Source organism: Delphinus delphis, chromosome 10, assembly GCF_949987515.2.
Source record: "Delphinus delphis chromosome 10, mDelDel1.2, whole genome shotgun sequence".
Taxonomy (NCBI): domain Eukaryota; kingdom Metazoa; phylum Chordata; class Mammalia; order Artiodactyla; family Delphinidae; genus Delphinus; species Delphinus delphis.
In genome coordinates, this window is record NC_082692.2 from 87,633,094 (window position 1) to 87,652,973 (window position 19,880).

The 19,880-nt window shown below is 39.2% G+C and overlaps 1 protein-coding gene across 1 annotated transcript in view; it reads right to left on the minus strand.

Annotated features, from left to right (window-relative positions):
• CNTN3 (contactin 3) overlaps nt 1-19,880 on the minus strand; it is a 323,792-nt gene that overhangs the window by 95,240 nt on the left and 208,672 nt on the right. Inside the window, exons 6-9 of the mRNA XM_060022922.1 lie at nt 7,409-7,612; nt 5,839-5,941; nt 4,880-5,064; nt 838-974 (exon numbers count right to left, since the gene is read on the minus strand). Of these exons, the coding sequence (XP_059878905.1) occupies nt 838-974; nt 4,880-5,064; nt 5,839-5,941; nt 7,409-7,612 (629 nt within the window). The remainder of the gene's footprint in view (nt 1-837; nt 975-4,879; nt 5,065-5,838; nt 5,942-7,408; nt 7,613-19,880) is intronic.

Consider the following 19,880-nt stretch of genomic DNA (forward strand, 5'->3'; position numbering starts at 1 on the left):
AGACTTTAAGAAATCTACCATGCTTCCCACCCCATCAACTGGAAAGGTTCTCACCAGTTTTTAAAATCATGCAAATTGAAGATATTATACATTATGTATTAAAAAGGGTTCTGGGAAACACATTTATTAAAGGTTCGCAGGTATTATGAATGGTTATGTGTAGAAATTTGAAGGAACATAACTTAGTACACAGTTTTTAAAAAGAGCAAAAATTACCTGTCTTGAGAAGAGAAGTGATTGAGAAAATAAGTACTCGTGTAACAAGGTAATAAAGTAATCGATACATTTATTCTCCAGAGGCCATGCAAGTTATCAAATACGAAAAAGGAAATTACATTCTACATTTTATTAACGTAAAGCCTTCTCTAATTTCAAAATGAAAAAAAATAGTGCAGTGGACCCTTGAACAACAAGGTTGGAACTAGGGGGGTCCACTCATTTGCAGATACTTTTTCAACAGTAAATACTACAGGACTACACGGTCCCTGGTTGGCTGCATCTGTGGCAGAGGAATTGAGGACACAGAGGACAGGCTATAAATTATACGAGGATTAACGCCTGCATTGTTCATGGGTTGACTGTATATCATTTTATGTACTAAATTCATAAAATCACCTTTTCCCAATGAAATTCAATATTGAAAATATTTCCTCCTTGGCACACTGAGTACTTGACTTTATCCTTTTTACCTCTGTACCACTTCTTAGATGAACGTGGTATGAACTGTTCAGATGAATGTATGCAAACTCACCAGTTGACTCTGGCACTGGTCACTAGGGAAGGCATTTATTTACACAAAGTGCGGACAGGGTGGATTAAGCAGGCATGTTACCTTACCTCGAGCACAAGGGCTTCTCCATTTTTCAACCATCGGTAGGAGGGTTTGGGCTTACCACTCGCTCGACATTCCCAGTAAAGACTGTCCTCCACAGCTATTTCCACATCTTTTATGAGTTGAACCCAATGAGGCTTTGCTGCAATGAAAAAGGAAAGAAATTCAAACCATTCCACTATAAAAAACAAATACTTTATCCACATAAATGGATATGACTATGGGCAATAATAGATTAACGTAAGCATAGTGGCTAAAATGATATTTAATTCCCTATTTACTAAGTGGGTATATGAAACATTTCTATATTTGAGGATGGATGTTACAATCTGCCTTTCCCTAAGTCAAACTCATTATGCTTTCTCTGTTTTTGAAATTCTGGGCACTGTATTACATTCTTCAGATGTCTATTAGTAGAAAAAAAATGCAGGTACACAAAATAGATTTTCTTGTCCAAGTGCATTTTTGAATTATGAGATCACAATTGATAACAACTTAATATGTGAATGACAGCAGATACTAGTTTAAATTTGCACTAAAAATCAGCATCAATAGAAGAGAAACTTCTACAGTGGAGGAAAAAAATATTTCCTTCAACTTAGAAATAACTCTTAATTAAATACAAACTAGTGAACATCTTACGAACCTCTGTGCAAATGAAAGTGTAGGCAGGGAAAGATGGATAAATTGCTTCAATTTGAATCAAATGATGTTTTATGAAAAAGAAGTAACTCGTGCCACCTTAAATGATGTATGCAAATCAGCTGCATCAGGTTCATTTGTCATTTTTACTTACGTTTTAGAAGACACTTGGGAAACCCTTTTACAGATGAAAGCAATGTACCACTCATGATGAAAGTCATTCAATACTCACAGTATATTCAGCCAAGTCTCAGCTTGTGTTTTAGGCCCGAGACTAGGAGGTGAGATGTCTTCCTGGTTTCACATTGCATTATGCATGGGATGTGTACTTTGGGATTTACATTTGCATCCTCCATATGCAGAAACAGTTTATCTATTTCTATTTGATTTCAACCATGGGAAGGTTTGTCTTTCCCTTTCTATCTCATAAAATTGCTTTTTTTTATAACTGAAATTGAAATGAAAATATAGCTATTTCGCTTTTAGAGAAAATGTACCCATCTGAGTTTTACCTTATTTTGTTTTTTAAAAAATATAAACGACTTGCCCAGTCTGAAGTGTAGTTCAGTCCCAAATCACTCCTCTCTACTCTATATTAAAACACATTTTCTTCTTTCAGGAATTATCAGCCTCGGTGGATGGAGACTACAAATAAACTCACACATGATCCCTTGACTGAGACTCAAGTTTCTAGCAAAAATTTCCACTGGCTCCTCATATTACTATTCTCCAAATGGGAAGATAATTTGCCGGACTAAGCCAATCCTGAGATTACAACTGGTACATTTATTGTGATGTTTCCCCTTATTCCATCATATGAGATTCAAATATTCTACTGGACCATTTTTTACATGAAATATTAGAGCAGATAAGCAGAGAACTGCGCAGCATTTATTGAATATACTAGTCTTTTTTAAAAAATAAATTTATTTTATTTATTTATTTTTGGCCATGTTGGGTCTTTGTTGCCATGCATGGCTTTCTCTAGTTGCAGTAAGCGGGGGCTACTCTTCGTTGCAGTGGGTAGGCTTTTCACTGAGGTGGCTTGTTGCGGAGCACAGGCTCTAGGCAAGTGGGCTTCAGTAGTTGCGGCAGGTGGGCTCAATAGTTGTGGCTCAAGGGCTCTAGAGCGCAGGCTCAGTAGTTGTGGCGCACCGGCTCAGCTGCTCCACAGCATGTGGGATCTTCCCAAACTAGGGCTTGAATCCGTGTCCCCTGCATTGTCAGGCAGATTCTTAACCACTGCGCCACCAGGGAAGCCCTGAATATACTAGTCTTAAGCCAGAACTGTAAAGTAGCTTTCATGAAACTTTCTATCTCATTGATTTCTTTTCTTTTTATCTTTTTTTTTTTTTTTTTTTTGTGGCTGGCCCATGAGGCATGTGGGATCTTAGTTCCCCGACCGGGGATCGAACACGCGTCCCCCACAGTGGAAGTGCAAAGTCTTAACCACTGGACTGCCAGGGAAGTCCTTCTATCTCATTATTTCTAATTTGTTTCTTAGGTATGTATCATATTACCTACATAATGGACTAAAGCAACAGTCTACCTCATTTACTAAGAATAGTGCATGATGTTGGTTGTCTATTGTGCATCCATTTCCTCTCTTCTTTATTTCTAAGATGACCCAACTTTTCGTTGAATTATCCTCTCTTCCATCACCTCGCATTGCCCACAAAATCCAGGGAAACCTGACCATATTCCATGTTCCAAAAAGAGGCTCTTACGTTGTTTATGCCAATTCTCCTAGCTGGTGATTGGTTTAGGAATGAACACGCAGCCGATGAGATTTGAGAAGTGAATTGCAAGATGTTTTAGAGAAAGGAAGGATGAACAAAAACTAATGTGCTAGCCACTGCTGGTAGCCATTCTGTGACTGCAAGGGCAACCAACATGCAGAGAAAGGGAAAAAGTAGATAAGGGCAGAAAACACACCACAGAGAAAATGTGCCAGGACCTGAATATAAGGCACATAAATGTCAACTTAGCTTTGGATGTCTTGTCATACAAGTGTTTTATTATTTGTGCAGGGTCACTGTTCCATACAGATAAAAACATTCCTATTGAAACATTAAGACAGTTGGAATATCCTGTGTTTTCCTGTCATGGTCACTTCTTACCCTGGGTCAGGTAGTGGCTGCTTAGAAAGGAGAAAATAAACTAGGACTTGTTTGCGGTCGACTTAGAGCTATACAGTCACACGGGTTAAGTGTCCCCAACTTATCTCCGTATCATCCCACCAACATGTAGAACTTGACACCTGGGAAATTCCAACTTGGTGCTACGTATTCTAACCTAATCCTGTTACAAGATGGGAGAGTTAGAACACGGAATGACTCATACTATTAAACCATGCCTCCATTTTGTTCCTGACGGATCCTATAACCTTACCATAAAATAAGTTTCAATCTAATCACACATAATGTACGCACAAACTTCACATTCTTTTGAAGGGGTTCGTAATAAGCTCTATAATTTTAGTATTTGTCTTTGAAAAGTTTTTCCTCTCTGAAACATTTTATATACTGTACAAGTTTGCACTGAAAATTATTTCAAATTCCAGTCTTTGAAATAAACAGAATATATTGCCATTTGCTTTTCACAAGTGTTCAATTCCTATTAGTTTTACAATGTTTCTAATGATTAAACTGCAAAAATATATTCACTGAGCTTACATGTTCCCATATTTAATAGTACATTTTGTAAAATCATTTATTTCTGCTTTCTAAAACCTGCTTTCATCAAAATACCTAGTATATTTTTTAATAAAAGGGATTTGAAAGCAAGTTTGGGGAAAAAGGATAATCTAATTTTCCTACAAATGGACTTTAAATAAAGGTAACGTTACTAACCTTTCTTTACCCAAATTGAGCAGTACATCAAATAACTGTGCTTACAAATTAAAGGCAGCAAACATGGTACACCTACGCTATTGGAAAGGATAGAATAACACTGAGGAAGTCAAGTAAGCCTGGGTTTATGTGGTTTGTCTAACGCAGTAATTGCAAGTTTTCCCAGTAGACAGTTTCTTTCTGCTTAGTGAAGACCATAAAGAAAGATACAAAATCCCATTTTCTAGACGTAAGGGCAGATAGAAAGATCTCTCCTTGTTACGGTTAAGTGAGTAAATGGTTACTCTTAGGAAAAAAAGTGAAATATTTCATTATCATATCAATCAGTTTAAAATGCAGTACGAGTATATCATGCCTCCAACTTCATTGCAAAAATTAATTTTTTAAAATTCCTTCCACGATAAATATCCTCATTTAACAAAATGTAGAACAGAAAATGCTGGACACTGGGATTCTGCTAAAACCTCCTACTCACCCCCACCCAGTCCCAATAACAATAACTTTTAGAGAGATCGAAAGTTAAAAATCCAATATGCCCAAAGTGAAGGCTCACCATAGTAAGTGAGACGCCCCCTGGCGACATTTCTTCCTCGTGAATTCTCAGCAATGCATTCATAGGAACCTGCATCTTCCTGTTGGAAGTTGGGGATTTCAAGCACACCACTGGACTTCCTCAATTTAATTTTAGTGGAAAAAGGCAGTCCGTCACTTCTTCTCCAATTAATCTGAGGTACAGGACTAAGAAGAAATTTTTCAAGTTATTTGCTATTTTAAACAGATGTCTGCAAGCCTTTTAGGCTTGACAAAATAAAACTTTCTTAGGATAGAACAAAAAAGGCACAGATTTTCAAATGCAGAACACAGCCAGTTGTCAGTGACATAAACCTGCAAATGCAAAGATTTATCTCTTTTTTTTGTTTAACCCCCCCCTTTTTTTTTTTTTTTTTTTCGCGGTACGTGGGCCTCTCACTGCTGTGGCCTCTCCCGTTGCGGAGCACAGGCTCCGGACGCTCAGGCTCAGCGTCCATGGCTCATGGGCCCAGCCGCTCCGCGGCATGTGGGATCTTCCCGGACCGGGGCACGAACCCGTGTCCCCTGAATCGGCAGGCGGACTCTCAACCACTGCGCCACCAAGGAAGCCCAAAGATTTATCTCTTTAAGTTGATATTTTAATAAAATAAACTGTGCATTTTCTCTAGTTAATTCATGATTTAGAGAAAAAAGTCTAATGTATACTCACTGTATTATAATACAACAAATGAACAAGCAAAAGAAAAATAACACCGATTTAGTTTATGAAATTAGGCAGACATAGTCATTCTCCGTAAATCTCCTTTAAAGTTTCAAACTAAATTATACATGTACATTTCCCCTGTATTTTAATTTTTTCTTTGCTTCTAAATGAAAGAAAATTTTAGAAAAGAAGGAAAAGAAGAGGCTGTTAAAAGCTATCTTGATCTCTTACAGCAACCTAATATTTTAGCGTATCGGTATAAATGTTACAAAACTTACTTTCCAAGGGCAAAACATTCCAACTTCACAGTTGAACCCTTAGCTGCTGGAAGAGTTTCTGGAAACTGAACTTCTATTTTCGGTTCATATTCACCCATCACTCCTGTGAATCCACAATACAAAGTTAGTGGTTTCAACGTTTCCTTTGGAATTGTCCCGTTTTTCTTAAAACTTTTTTTTTTTTTTTGCTCTGTTTTGAACTAACTCTTCCTTATGATTTGAATTACTCACTAGCCGTCTGGTAGGTACTTTTAGAAGCAGTTCTACCTTGGGCCAAACTTGCGACATTAATAAATATGTGGGAACTTTGGATTCCGTGATTCCTAAGTTACAGCTTAAAGAGCAGTTCTGAGAAAACCACTAGGCCTTTTACATTATATAAAACGAGAGGCTTTTTTATTCTGTATTCAATTTGGACATTTCTAGTCAAACCGAAATATACAATGTATTATGAGTTCTTAAAATATCCTAAAGAGCAAAAATTATGGGAGGAAATTTACTTAATGGTACCCTGGTAGCACAGACACCAATCCTAAACTAATTGACTACCAGGAGACAAGAAATGGTAACTTAATAAATGGGAAAGGTCAAATTCAATTATAACTGACTGGAAAGTATTTTGTGGCCATGGCATTGTGCTGTATCAGATACGGTTTTGCATAAGTGGGACAGTTACCCAAGCTTCCAAATCTGCTTACTCTGCAGTTCATGGGCTCCCTTGAAACAGTCATTGAGGGGCTGAAGAAACACCTGTTTTCCTTTTTTCCCCTCCAGTTTTATTGAGGTATGACTGACAAATAAACACTGCACGTATTTAGTTTGTACAATGTGATTTTTTTAGGGCATACAATGTGATGATTTCATATATGTACACACTGTGAAATGATTACACCAGTCAAGTTAACACATTTAACACCTCACAATTACTATTTTCAATTTTTAAAATTAACTCTTTTTTCTATAGTGAGAACACTTAAGATCTACTCTCTAAGCCAATTTCAAGTACACAACACAACGTTACTATATAATCACTACGCTGGTGAGGGTAGGGGAATGGGGGAGATGTTGGTCAAAGTGTACAAACTTTCAATAATAAGATGAATAAGTTCTGGGGATCTAATGTACACACCTTTTCTTTTAATTTTCTTTAGAGATGCTTTTTAGCCTATAACAAAATATCCAAAGCTTTAATAACCTCAAACTGGCAAAAATAAGGACTGCTGACGTCAACGGGAACACAAGGTGAGCCCCAGGCTCAGAGGGCCTTGCGTTTGGCTTAATGACCTATTGCCACCATCTTGAAATTCTTCATAATTTTTGAACAAGTGACTCCTCATTTTCATTCTGCACTGGTCCCTGCAAATCAGGAAGCCAGTCCTGAGTAAGAATTATGTACAGGGACCTATGGTTGACGGAATCATTTTAGCCATTGTACTCATAAATATTTTTTCTTCTGAAAAAAACCAAAATGATAATTCTTCAGGATATACTTTTCACTTCTCTCAATTTGTTTTTTCTTGTATTCGCAACAGCATTTCCACTCAGAATTGCCCCTTGAAACATTTCCTACCATCGGAACGTAGCACCAAAGGAGTTGGAGAACCCAGCACTCTGGCGTTTGTCACCATACTAGTCACCACACACGTGTAATTTCCCACATCCAGTGGTTCCACCTTGGCTATGTAGAGGTGGCCTGTCTCTTGAGAGACAAATCTCCGACTATCTTCTTCGACAAATGATGGATATTCATTGAAGATCCAAGCATATGATAGTTCTAATAAAATTTTTAGAGAAAAGAAATCCCATCATGAAGGAAAATTTTCCACAGTATATTAAAAATATCTGAAATCACCTTTACTGCAAAGCAATGCTGAGTGCTTTTATTGCAGGTCATGAAGAGAAACGGTTATGAGACATGATGCTGTGTTCATTCTAAACTATTATGGAGGTCACTGCTGATTAGCATTCTTCTGGGAGCGATATTATCACTGTCATCATTATCGCCACTCCAGATACCTCCTAACAAGTATCTTTGGCTTCAGTCTTGCTCCCTTTTATTTTGTATCTCCATACCACATGTCCCATGATCTTTTAAAATTACCAATCTCATCACGTCAACTCCTGACATAACACTTGCAGCAATTCCTCGGTAGTCTCTGGAATAATGCAAAATTGCTTAACATGAAAATGAGACCCTGCATGGTTAGGCCCCTGCTTATGGCTTTAGCAACTGAGAAGCCCAATACTCTTTCTTGCATCTGGGTTTTTATATATGCTGCTCTCGGAGGCTGCAGTGTCCTTTTTCTCTGTCCAAGGCTTCTTTCCTTTTCAACACCAAACCCCATTCTGTCATAACTTCCAAATGTTTTTCAAAGCTTGGTTCCAACATCATGAATCACCTTCTCAGAGAAGTCTTCCTCAACCCTCATCCTCTGAGTAAGTGCTTCTGTACAGAGCAACTCTATGCTTATACTACTTAAAGTACTTACCACTGTTTATGCAATGATCTATTTACTTATCTGTCCTCCCACCACTTGGTAAACAAATGTCAGATTTTATCCTGCCTGCTTTCTCCTCCTAAAATTAGCAAACTGAAACATTCAAGAACATTTAACAGTCCTCAATAAATATTTATTGAGTTAATTACGTTAAAATTATGCTACTATCTCCTACGTCAGGTCCACTATTAGAGTTTTCCTGAACTTTGGGATCAAGGAAAACTAACTTTCCCCAAAGGAACTGTTGTTTTCCTCCTCTGAGATAATGAGGACTAAATAATACTCTGCTGCTTTGTTCTAGATGCCTATATTTTTTAGAAGCAAGTTGTTATTTAAGTATAGTTATTGTGGTTGGTTTATTTGATTCCTTCTTTCTGTGGCCCTATTTTCTTTTACAATTCCACTAACCTTATGGCACTGGTTCATACTGTAATGCTTTTCCAAGAGAATCTTTAGAAAATATATGTAATCAAAATCAATTTTAATGAATAACAAGTTCAAAAATGTATTTAAAGCATAATTCCGATGGTGAAGGGTCTTTCTGCTTGGTAGAGGGGGACAGTACGTCAGTACAAAAATACAGTGAGATAATGTGTCAGGACTGGGTGAGAGTTCCTGTGGGGTTCAAAAGGAAGGAGCGGTGACATTCTCAGGACTGAAGAACAGGTCTTAAAGAACAGGTGAATATGAAGGGATAAAAGTGCTCCAGGTGGAGGGAAGAGCATGTGCAAGGGGAACAGGGTAAAGGGCAGTTAAGTACCTGATGGAAATGAAACATGATTGTGCCTCTCTTCCATGTTCAAAGCAAATTCTGATGATTTCCAAAGGTTAGCAGGTCAATGGCATACTGTGCAGATGTTCAGAAACAATGGTTTGTAATCTCGAACTGATCTTTATGTCATGCTATCATATCAGTAGAGAGTTTCATGAAATTCCACTCAGTCATGTGATAGATCGTGAAATCTAAATTTGTTTGTTGGATTGTATGAAAAGAAATGTATCTCAAACATCCACTCCACAATTGGCTTCCTGTCTACCCTGATGGTGCTTTCTCTTGCACTACTGCTAAACAAACCACAGAGTTGAAGAATGCTGGTAAGGTAGGCTTAATGTGTTCTGGGATGGTTAAAACTGACAGCTGTAAAAGCAAATAAACCTTTAGGCTCTTCCCTTGGCTCTAAGTATCCAGTCGCATCCCAACATTCCCCATGGCCCCATAACCTCCCCTTGCTTTAAAGGAAGCAAAGCAATCTTATTCTTCCAGAGTGTTCTATTTATGATGTGAATATGACTGTACCTCTCCCTTTAATCCAGGGTGAGTAAAACATCTACTGCTCCCTGACATAATAGATCTTAGCTGGGTATTAGAAAAAGTCAATCTTATTAAACTAGTTTATACTAAAGTGAGAGTGGCTGCTGGAAAGAAACTGATTCAGAAATCCTAAAATCTAATAAATTCATGAAAGAAAATATTATAGAGCAAGAAGAATGTATGAACAACAGCTACATGCAACAACTTGGAATAAATACTACCTATGTAATTTTGACTGAAAATGTTCGATACCAAATAAAACAAGACTGCATTTGTAGTATTTCTTTTAATCCCAAATTAAAATGGATACTACTTAAATATTGTACTATTATTATATTGTTAAAGAAATATTGTGGCAGCTTTGCCTATATGACCTAGTAATGACTGTTAAGAGAAGTAAGGGAAGGATATCAAAATTAAAATCATTTTAAGGCTGCTCCCAAAACGAGCGTGAAGTAGCGCATATGTAAGAATCACAGAGTGGACTGTGGCAGACACGGAAGGGTCCCAAGTAGATCTCGCTCGAGAAGAACCTACTGCATGGCACACAGTTAACTGATGGCCTCCAGCCACTAGGGCACGCGTGCTGTGGCTGCACTTCCCCAGGTTGCTACCTGCTAATGGGGCTCCAGGGGGGTGTTAATGCTGGCATTCCTGCAGGATTCCTCATAAGGGCAACTACGGCTTGAGGACTCCCCAGCAGAAGGGCCACAATATTTTCAGAACTGTGCTGTGCCCTGGCATTCTTCCTGTGCAAGTTTTCCTCCCCTCTCTGTTCAAAGCTATCAGACCTGAATCTCGGTCTGAGTCTCCCTCTACCCATTTCTGCTTGCTCCCCCCTTATCCTTCACAGGCACTTCCTCAGGTCTTTCTTTTTTTTAATGTCAGATTCTCTGATGCCATCTTGTAGTCTCCTTCTTAGGGGACCTGAACTGACATGGTGTTGCTGAAATTGAGTAACACACTCGCCTGGGTATTAAAAATTGCCCCTCCCCTTGGAGGAAATGTCTGTTTTCACTGACTACCTTTCGGATAACTGTCCCTCTCCCCAACCTGCATCAAGATAGTCCCCTCACCTCATCCCCCAAGCTCTTCAAATATACAAACCAATCCCTGGTTGATTCTTAGTACCTGCCCTCCAGACAAGCCCAGATAAGTCAGCATCCCAGAGTCAGTGTAAGCCTATCCTGAGACCACCACCCAATCCCCCCACCCCAACAAGCAAAGAAGGAAAAATTCCACCATTGACAGAAAGTTCATCTTTCTGGGCTAAGTAACTGAGCAGAAGCCTTAAACCACTGGCTTACAATGGCCTATCTATTGGAATATGATGTAACTAGAATAATACAATGGTCTTTCTCCACTATTTCTTCCAAACACATCCTCAGAAAAGTAAGAGAAAAAAAAAAAGATCTTTAACTAACAACACAAAAAACTACCTCTAAGGTTTTGAGCTGGAATAAGCAGAAGAAACAGGAAAATTAGGAAGAAAAACCACTCTGGGGATGGAAAAGGTTGTACTGAAAACAGATTTTGAGACTCAGGCAGGTAACCTAGAAGTAAATGCCCAATACGTGGGTAGAGACATAAATACAACTTTAAGAGAGAGCCTGGGCCTAATAAACATAGGCAGAACAGTGGCCCCCAGAAGAAGTCTACCTCCTAATCCCTCAAGTCTGAACATGTTACCTGGTGGGGCAGGAGGGACTCTGAAGATCTGATTAAACTAAGGATGTTGAGATGGGAAGATTATTCTGGATTATTTGGGTGGGCCCAATGTCACCATAAGGGTCCTTATAAGAGGGAAGTCATTGAAAGGACATGTAATGTCAGAAGCAGAAGTTGTAGTCAGAGGAAGATATTTCAAGATGCTAAACTCTTGGTTTGAAAATGAAGGAAGGGGCCGTAAGTCCAGGAATGTAGTTGGCTTATAGAAGCTGGAAAAGGCAAGAAAACAGATTTTCCTCTTGAGCCTCCAGAAGGACGGCAGACCCGCCAACATCTTGATTTTCCCTCAGGTGAAACTGGTTTTGGACTTTGGACCTTCAGAACTATGAAAGAATAAATTTGTGTGTTTTAAGCTACTAAATTCATGGTAATGCATTACAGCAGCAATAGGGAAATAATATACATGGCAGAGGCAGTCTGCAGATGTGATCAAGTTGAGAATCTTGAAATGGATCTGGGAGGGCAAACACGTAATCACAAAGGTCCTTATGAGGAAAAAAGAGAGACGGGAGGGTCAGAAGTTTGACTAAGAAAACAGAGAACAGGGTGATGGGATTGCTGGCTGGGGGCCAAGATTGCCAAGGGATGCGGGCAGCCTCTAGAAGCTGCAAGAGTAAGGGAGCAAAGCCCTTGATTTTAGCCCACTGAGACTTGTGTTGGACTTGAAGGGGAGCAGAATATACCACCACAAAATATGTCTTTGGCAAAAAGATCATTTTAAGTTGATGATTTTGAAGAAGGAGCCGACAGAAAAAGCTCTGAAAGCTTGAGTAGAAATTACACTTTTTAAAGAGACGTTTACATTTTTAAGGGGAATCTCTGTTTGTAAGGATGCCTGTCTCCCTGTACCAGGAAGAAAAGGATGACTAAACTCTTCTCCATGGAGAAGACAAGAACTTAAATCTGCATAACCACCTTACCCTTGTTTACTGTAGTTTTCCTGACCACCTCCCATAACAGGCCTCTTCCTCCCACACCCCAACATTTTCTTTTCTTTTATATTTAAGGTGGTGGCTTGCGCCATTTCAGTTATCCTGGGTAACGCCTATGTATATATGAAATACACACACACACACACACACACACACACTACGTATATAAATATAAATATATAAATATATATATATATATATATATATATGGAGAGAGAGAGAGCTTGGAAGGGTAGAGGGAAAATTATTTTTGCTCCTCCACAGGTTTCTGACCTGCAGGACTATAAGATAATAAACCTGTGGCATTTTGAGCCTTGAAATTCGTGGTAATTTGCTGCAGTGGCAACAGGAAACTAATACAAACAACGATGCCAGCTAACAATGAAGTGTTCACTATGTATCAGGTACTAAGTGCTGTAGACACAATTTTCAAAGAAAAGCAAACAACCAAGGACAAAAAAGTGGAGAAAGCCTCCGCTCCTAATGCCTAGGGAAGAATTAGATTTTACATAATCCGTTTATAAAATCAGTACAATTAGGGAGGGGTAATACCAAAAGTGGTATCAAACTACGATAACCTCAAAGCAAATCAATTAGTGACTGATCGTTCTGTACAAAGATTCAGACCCTTAAAGACGTATGGAAAGAGGGCTTCCCTGGTGGCGCAGTGGTTGAGAGTCAGCCTGCCGATGCAGGGGACACGGGTTCGTGCCCCGGTCTGGGAAGATCCCATCGTGCCGCGGAGCGGCTGGGCCCGTGAGCCATGGCTGCTGAGCCTGCGCGTCCGGAGCCTGTGCTCCGCAACGGCAGAGGCTACAACAGTGAGAGGCCTGCGTACCGCAAAAAAAAAAAAAAAAAAAAAAAGACTTATGGAAAGAAATAAAACCTGTAATGAAAGGTACACAGAATTCTGTAGCACTGACCTACGTTTCTTTATAGATTTTCTCATTGAGATGGAACGAAATATAAGTTTTATGTCTTAGAGTGAAGAGAGAGATCTGCACTATTTCATGTATTGCTTGCATGTCTTTGTTGAAATATATATGGCATCACTCTGACTGAAAACATTAGAAAATCATGTGATTTACTGTGTTCTGAATAAGGTAAAAAAATATCTGCCGTAATACTCTCAGAGTTTATTCATCATAAAAATCTGCATTTGCAATAAATGTTAATTGTATACTGCAAAGTAACATATATATCAAATCAGCATTCTTTGGAGACTTTTCAACATCATTTTATGCATGATGATAAATAAAGAGCTATAATAAAAATGATGATTTTATATACTCAAACAAGCTAGGCCTTACAGAACCCTTCCCAGCCTCCCGTGTATAATGTGCATAAGCACATTGTCCCAAAACTTCTGGGCTGCTGGACATTCTATTAACAATGCTACATGAATATTGGGAATGTGAAATATTTTTTATTAGAGGACAAAGAGGTTTTACCAATCAAAGCCATAAATTAACAAAATGGAGCACTGAAACTCTGCTTTCTAAAAAGTAATATTTGATGGAGGACATCACTCCTCCAATCACATTCCTTCCTGCGTCACTTAAGTGTAAGGCCAGTCAGATTTAACATGAAACATGTCACCTTAGTGTTTACCTGGAGATACATTAACACACATACTACTGACATTTAAGGGTTTACTTCTAGTTCCATTATAAAATTCTATTGTGAGGGGTATCTAATCCTTTGTATAGGCATTTTCTAGAAGAAATTCTGTCAAATAAAATTGCAGTTGGGCAAATTTGTGCAAGTAACACTGGCGGTTTTCTGTGGTGCCAAGTGGGAAGTCTGACCTGCTTTTTAAATATTTAAACATATTTAAGTATGTTTAAATAAAACATATTTAAAAGGGTCTGAGAGCTTGCTTGATGTCATCAAGATTTTTATCTTGATTTTAACTGATTCATACAAGTTGGGAAGGAAATTTTGCTACAGAGCTTACACATGACACCACACTGATGGAAGGTCTGGGACACACTCAAAAATCTAAAATGTAGAAAACTGAAGACAATTTAAGTTTCAAAGAAGAACAGATAGATCAATGGTTAGGAATGAAAAGTCTGTACCTCGAAGCAGAAGGGGTCTATCACCACTTCTGTCATTTCAGTGTCTTGTCTTTCAAAAGCTTTTTTGTAAGTTGTTGCTTTGGTGACAATATTATTTATATAGGTTTCCTTGCTTAGCCCATAAAGGTCTGCCTAATCCATTCTGATTCAGAGTACTAACAAGCCTGTCTTGTAAAGGTTCTAAGATTAGGAGAACAATGATCAGGGAGGGAAAACACTAAAGGTGACATTTCTTTCCTCCTTTCATACTTGGGGGACCATGGGTCAGCAAGGAATGACTAGGAGGTCAAGCCCAGACGGCTGCCTGCTTTGTAAACTACATCTTTTGGAACAAACTCACGCACATTCAATTGCTATCGTCTAGGGCTGCTTTCAGGCTTTCAGAGTAGAGTGAGTAGCTTCCACAAAGACTATATGGACCATGAAGCTTAAAAGATTTTTCTGATCTTTTAAGAAAAGTTTGTTGACTCCTGTTCTAGGTTAATATTATCTCCAGACCAAATTATGAGTTTGGCAATCTTTTAAGATCCCTTGTCTTATTTATTTTTCCTCCTCTTTTCCTTATAGGGCTGTCATGTTGTCCTACCTTTGTGAAAAAATATTTCACAAAGGTCATGCGAGACCGTTAGCCTCTTGTACCCCACATTTCTTTGTTCCTCTCTCTTGCTTTAGTCGCTACCATCAGGGACTACATACCAACCATTCCACTGTGTAATAGAAGCTTCCAAGAAATAATGCAGCCCTGTGACCACCACTTTTAGTTCTACTATTTTCTTTTAGGAATGGGGAGTATTTTCAGTGGGTACCCACATCTTCCATCACATTCTGACTGGAGTAGGCACTGACATCCTTGTCTCATTTTTAGGCTTCTGCCAGGGAAGCTCCTCTCCTAACAAGGGCCTTCATCTCTCTCCTGGTACCTTGGCTGCTAAAACTGATACGGTGCCAAAGTGAAGCTCTTTCTTCCATATTTGTTGAGGCAAAAATGTGTGGTGCCCTCTAGAGGCTATTTGTATTTTTGCTTGTATATACACATTCTTCCTTTCATGAAGAACGTTTATTTATTTATTTTTCCAGTGACCCTCCTCTCTCTCATTCTTAGTTCAAGTTGTTTTGGTGGGATTGTCTCCTTGCTGCAAGGAAATTTCAAGATGAGGAAATACAAGTGGGAGCTTGACACTCAATACCTGATGCCTAGCAATGATTTGGGGTTAATGCAGAGACGGACTAGCAAAAACATCGGCAAGCCACTTAATGACATCTTCCTTCTCAAGGGTGCTAAAGAAGCAAGGCATTGCTACAGAAAGTGGTTCAGACATTCATTAGAGAAGATGAGATCTAACAAGGACAGGATGGAGTTACCGTGATGCTTTATAAAGACAGGACAAGACCTTCATGCCACAGACCCAAACTGCAGTTACTTATTCCCCAGCTCGTATGAGGACTTGCTGGTATCGTGCTGACACTCAGCTCAGGAGGAGCGCCCCAAAATGGCAGATTCAGAACTTAAGGTAGAAGAGACTTTGGGAATATAATGCATTTCTTCTGGGCTTCCTCATTTTTATTATTAAAATGTACCTTTCCAGAGGAGTTCAGAGACCCTGAAAATGTTAGAAAGCGATTTTAAGATCAGCTCTAAACCCAAAAGTTGCCAACACTAGAAGCTTCGCTGCCACCACCTGTTTGTGCAGCTAAAAGAAAATGCTTTGTAATAAACACATTTTTGCACACTGCTACGCTTGATACAATGTGCACTTGGGTACACACATCTCAAATATATGCCAAATCCTTCTGGCCAGGTTTGCACTTGCTTCATCACTTATACTGAATAATAGACATTTTTTTTTATGACTTCAGTGACAGTAAATAACATTTTCTTTTTAAGTGCAGTCCAGGAGAAGTGAAAGAGTCCTACTGCTCATGCGAGTGCTAATTGGAGCCAATTATAATTTGATTGACCTGCTTTGCTTATTAAAGTGATATGCAAAATTTACACTGCCCTTGCAAAATGGAAATTTTCTTCACTATAAGCTAACTGTGAGAAGCCCACCCTTTAATGAATCCAAAGGTGGTGCTTCTGGGTTATAACTCGCACATCAACTCTCAGAAGCTAATTCCAGAGAGGGATTTCACTGGGTTGCAAATAATACAAAAGAAGTCTACGGAGGGGGAAAATGTGCAATAGAATAAATGAAATAATTAAGGGCTAGCGAATAAAGAAGCAGCATCACAATAACTCTGTCCATTCCTCATGAGGTCTCATTTTCTTTTATGAAAATTAAAATGATTTCCTTAAGAAATGTCATGGGGACTTGCTATTTCCCTTCTTGCCATGTGGGTGATTTTTTAAAGCAGAATAAATGTTCATTTTCACTGGTAAATAGAAATGAAGTTATTAGCAGAAGACAAAGTCATTCTGCCAAGTCACAGGGGTCTTCCAAGTGGGGACAACAAATGAGTCCTCAGGAAGCTGGAGAAATTAACGTTTCTCCTTCCCTCCCTGTCCAGCCTCCAGAGACACACACAAACGCACACTCAAACCCACACTCTGTCATACACACACACACAAAGTGGTACTACTACTTACCTATTAGTAACATATCAAACTGTTCATCAAAATAGGGTTAAATACCATCTAAAAATATATTTTAAAATGGATCTTCCCGATCTAGCTCTTTTGAATAACACGCTTTAGAAAGTGGTGGTTCCATTATAAATTATACTACTAAAACAGTCCTAAGTCACCTGATTAAAAAAACAAATCAAACCAAAATCAAATGAGTCCACATCACAGAAATATTTGATTATGGAAGGATGTGCAATTATGCCTGAATAACTGAAATAAACATGGTGACAAAAAACAAGGCCCAGAGAAATCCATCACCAGAAGTAATTCCCTTCCTTCAGATCTGCAGGGCTCTATCCGTGCCAGTTTCTTTAGGCGCTAAAGGATATGCTCTGGAGATTTCATAGCCACCTCGGGTTCAAGTCAAATACAGACAGTAGTTTGCAGGCTTTCAGAAAAGTGATAGATGACAGAGTCAGACAAATACCTTTTAGGCCACTTCACGTTTCCCTGCCTGCTATGCTAAATAACACGTGTATAAAGGCATACATCGCTTTATTGAGTTTCACTTTATTTTGCTTCGCAGATATCCTATTTTTTCCACATTGCAAGCTTGTGGCAACCCTGTGTTACCTGTGTCTGTTGGGGCCATTCTTCTAATGGCATTTCCTCACTTCCTGTCTCTGGGCCACATTTTGGTAATTCTTGCAATATTTCAAACTTTTCATTATGATTGTATTTATGATGGGGAACTGTGATCACTGATCTTTTATGTTACTACTCTAAGCGTTTAGGGCATCCACATAAGACAGCAAGCTACTGGGGCCCAGGGCAGGCCACCCCAAAATATGCCTCGATGGCATACTGATTATTTTGAATTAAATTAAATGGCCAACGCAAGAGGTACACTCTGAGCCTCTTTTCTATCTCCCTGAAAGCACGAAATACATTTCTCAGGTGAAAGGTACATTCCCTGTATCTGGAGGTAGAAGGACCCCCTTATCACCAGAGACAGGAATCCTGGGCCAAGAGGCCTGTATAAACAAGCCTTGTTCCTTTGTTATTTTACTACCCCAAGCCCACCCTTTAAGTTCTTCACTAATGAAGGACCCAAAGCCTTAGTTTCTTTGCCCCGTCATTTCTTCTCAGATTTACTGTTTCTCTTTCCAACACTTACAACATGTTGTGGCTATTTCTTAGGCCCCATTTCTATGAGACCTTTGTGCACATGAATCAAAATGTGTTTCTTTCCCTCTTGTTATTCTATCTTGTGTCAATTTTATGATTAGTGCAGCCACAAGAACTTAAGAAGAGTAGAGGAGGGATATTTCCCCTACCAATCTGTGTTCTGACTGCACCACCACCCACCCACCCCGCCATTTGCCCGTCTCTCTCCCTCTTCTCAGGCCTCCTTCTTTCCTGAGACACAACAGTATTGAAATTAGGCTAATAACCCTACAACGGACTCTTAGATATTCAAGGGAAAGGAAGAGTCACACGTCTTTCACTCTAAATCAAAAGGTAGAAATGATTAAGCTTAGAGCAAGGCACGTGGCAAGCTGAGACAGGCACAACTTCTTGCACCAGTTAGGAAGTTGTGAAGGCAAAGAAATGGTTCTTGAAGGAAATTATCAGTGCCAGTCCATTGAATACACGGATGATAAAAACCCAAACAGCCTTACTGCTGATATGGAGAACGTTTTTGTGGTCTGGATATAAGATCAAACCAGCCAAAATATTCCCTTACGCCAAAGTCTAACCCAGAGCAAGGCTCTAATTTCTCATATGCTATGAAGGCTGAGTGAGGTGAGGAAGCTGCAAAAGAAAAGTTTGAAGCTAAAAGAGCTTATTTCAGGAGGTTTAAGGAAAGAAGTCGTCTCCGAAACATAAAAGTGCAAGGGGAAGCAGCAAGGGCTGATGCAGAAGCTGCAGCAAGTTATCCAGGGGATTTAGCGAAGATAATAACTTAAAGTGGCTACACTGAACAACAGCTTTTCAATGTAGATGAAACAGCCTTATGTTAGAAGAAGATGCCACCTAGGACTTTTATAGTCAGAGAAGAGAAGTCAATGCCTGGCTTCAAATCTTCAAGGGACAGGCTGACTCTCTGGTTAGGGGCTAATGCAGCTGGTGACTTTAGGTTGAAGCCAATGATCATTTACCTTTCTGAAGATCCTAGGGCTTAACAATTATGCTCAGTTGACTCTGCCTGTGCTCTATAAAGGGAACAACAAAGCCTAGATGACGGCACATCTGTTTATAACAGGGTTGACTGAATACCTTAAGCCCACTGTTGAGACTTACTGCTCAGAAACAAAGACTCCTTTCAAAATATGACTGCTCCTTGACAATGCACCCAAGAGCTCTGATGGAGATGTACAATGAGATTCATGTTGTTTTCATGCCTGCTAACCCAATGTCCATTCTGCAGCCCACGGATCGAGGAGTAATTTCAACTTTCAAGTAGTATTATTTCAGAAATACATTTTGTAAGGCCACAGATACCATAATAGTGATTCCTCTGATGGATCTGGGCAAAGTCAATTGAAAACCTTCTGGAAAGAATTTACCATTTTAGATGCCATTAAGATTCATGACTCATGAGAAGAGGTCAACATATCAACATAAACGGGAGTTTGGAAGAAGTGGATTCCTACCCTCATGAGTGACTTGGAGGGATTCAAGACTTCAGTGAGGGAAGTAACTGCAGCTGTGGTGGGAACAGTGCGAGAACTAGAATTAGAAGCCGAGCCTGAAGATGTGACTGAATTGCTGCAATCTCATGATAAAACTTTAACAGATGAAGCGTTGCTTCTTATGGATAAGCAAAGAAAGTCGTTTCTTGAGAAGAAATCTACTCCTGGTGAAGATACTGTAAAGACTGTTGAAACAACAACAAAAGATTCAGAATATTACATAAGCTTG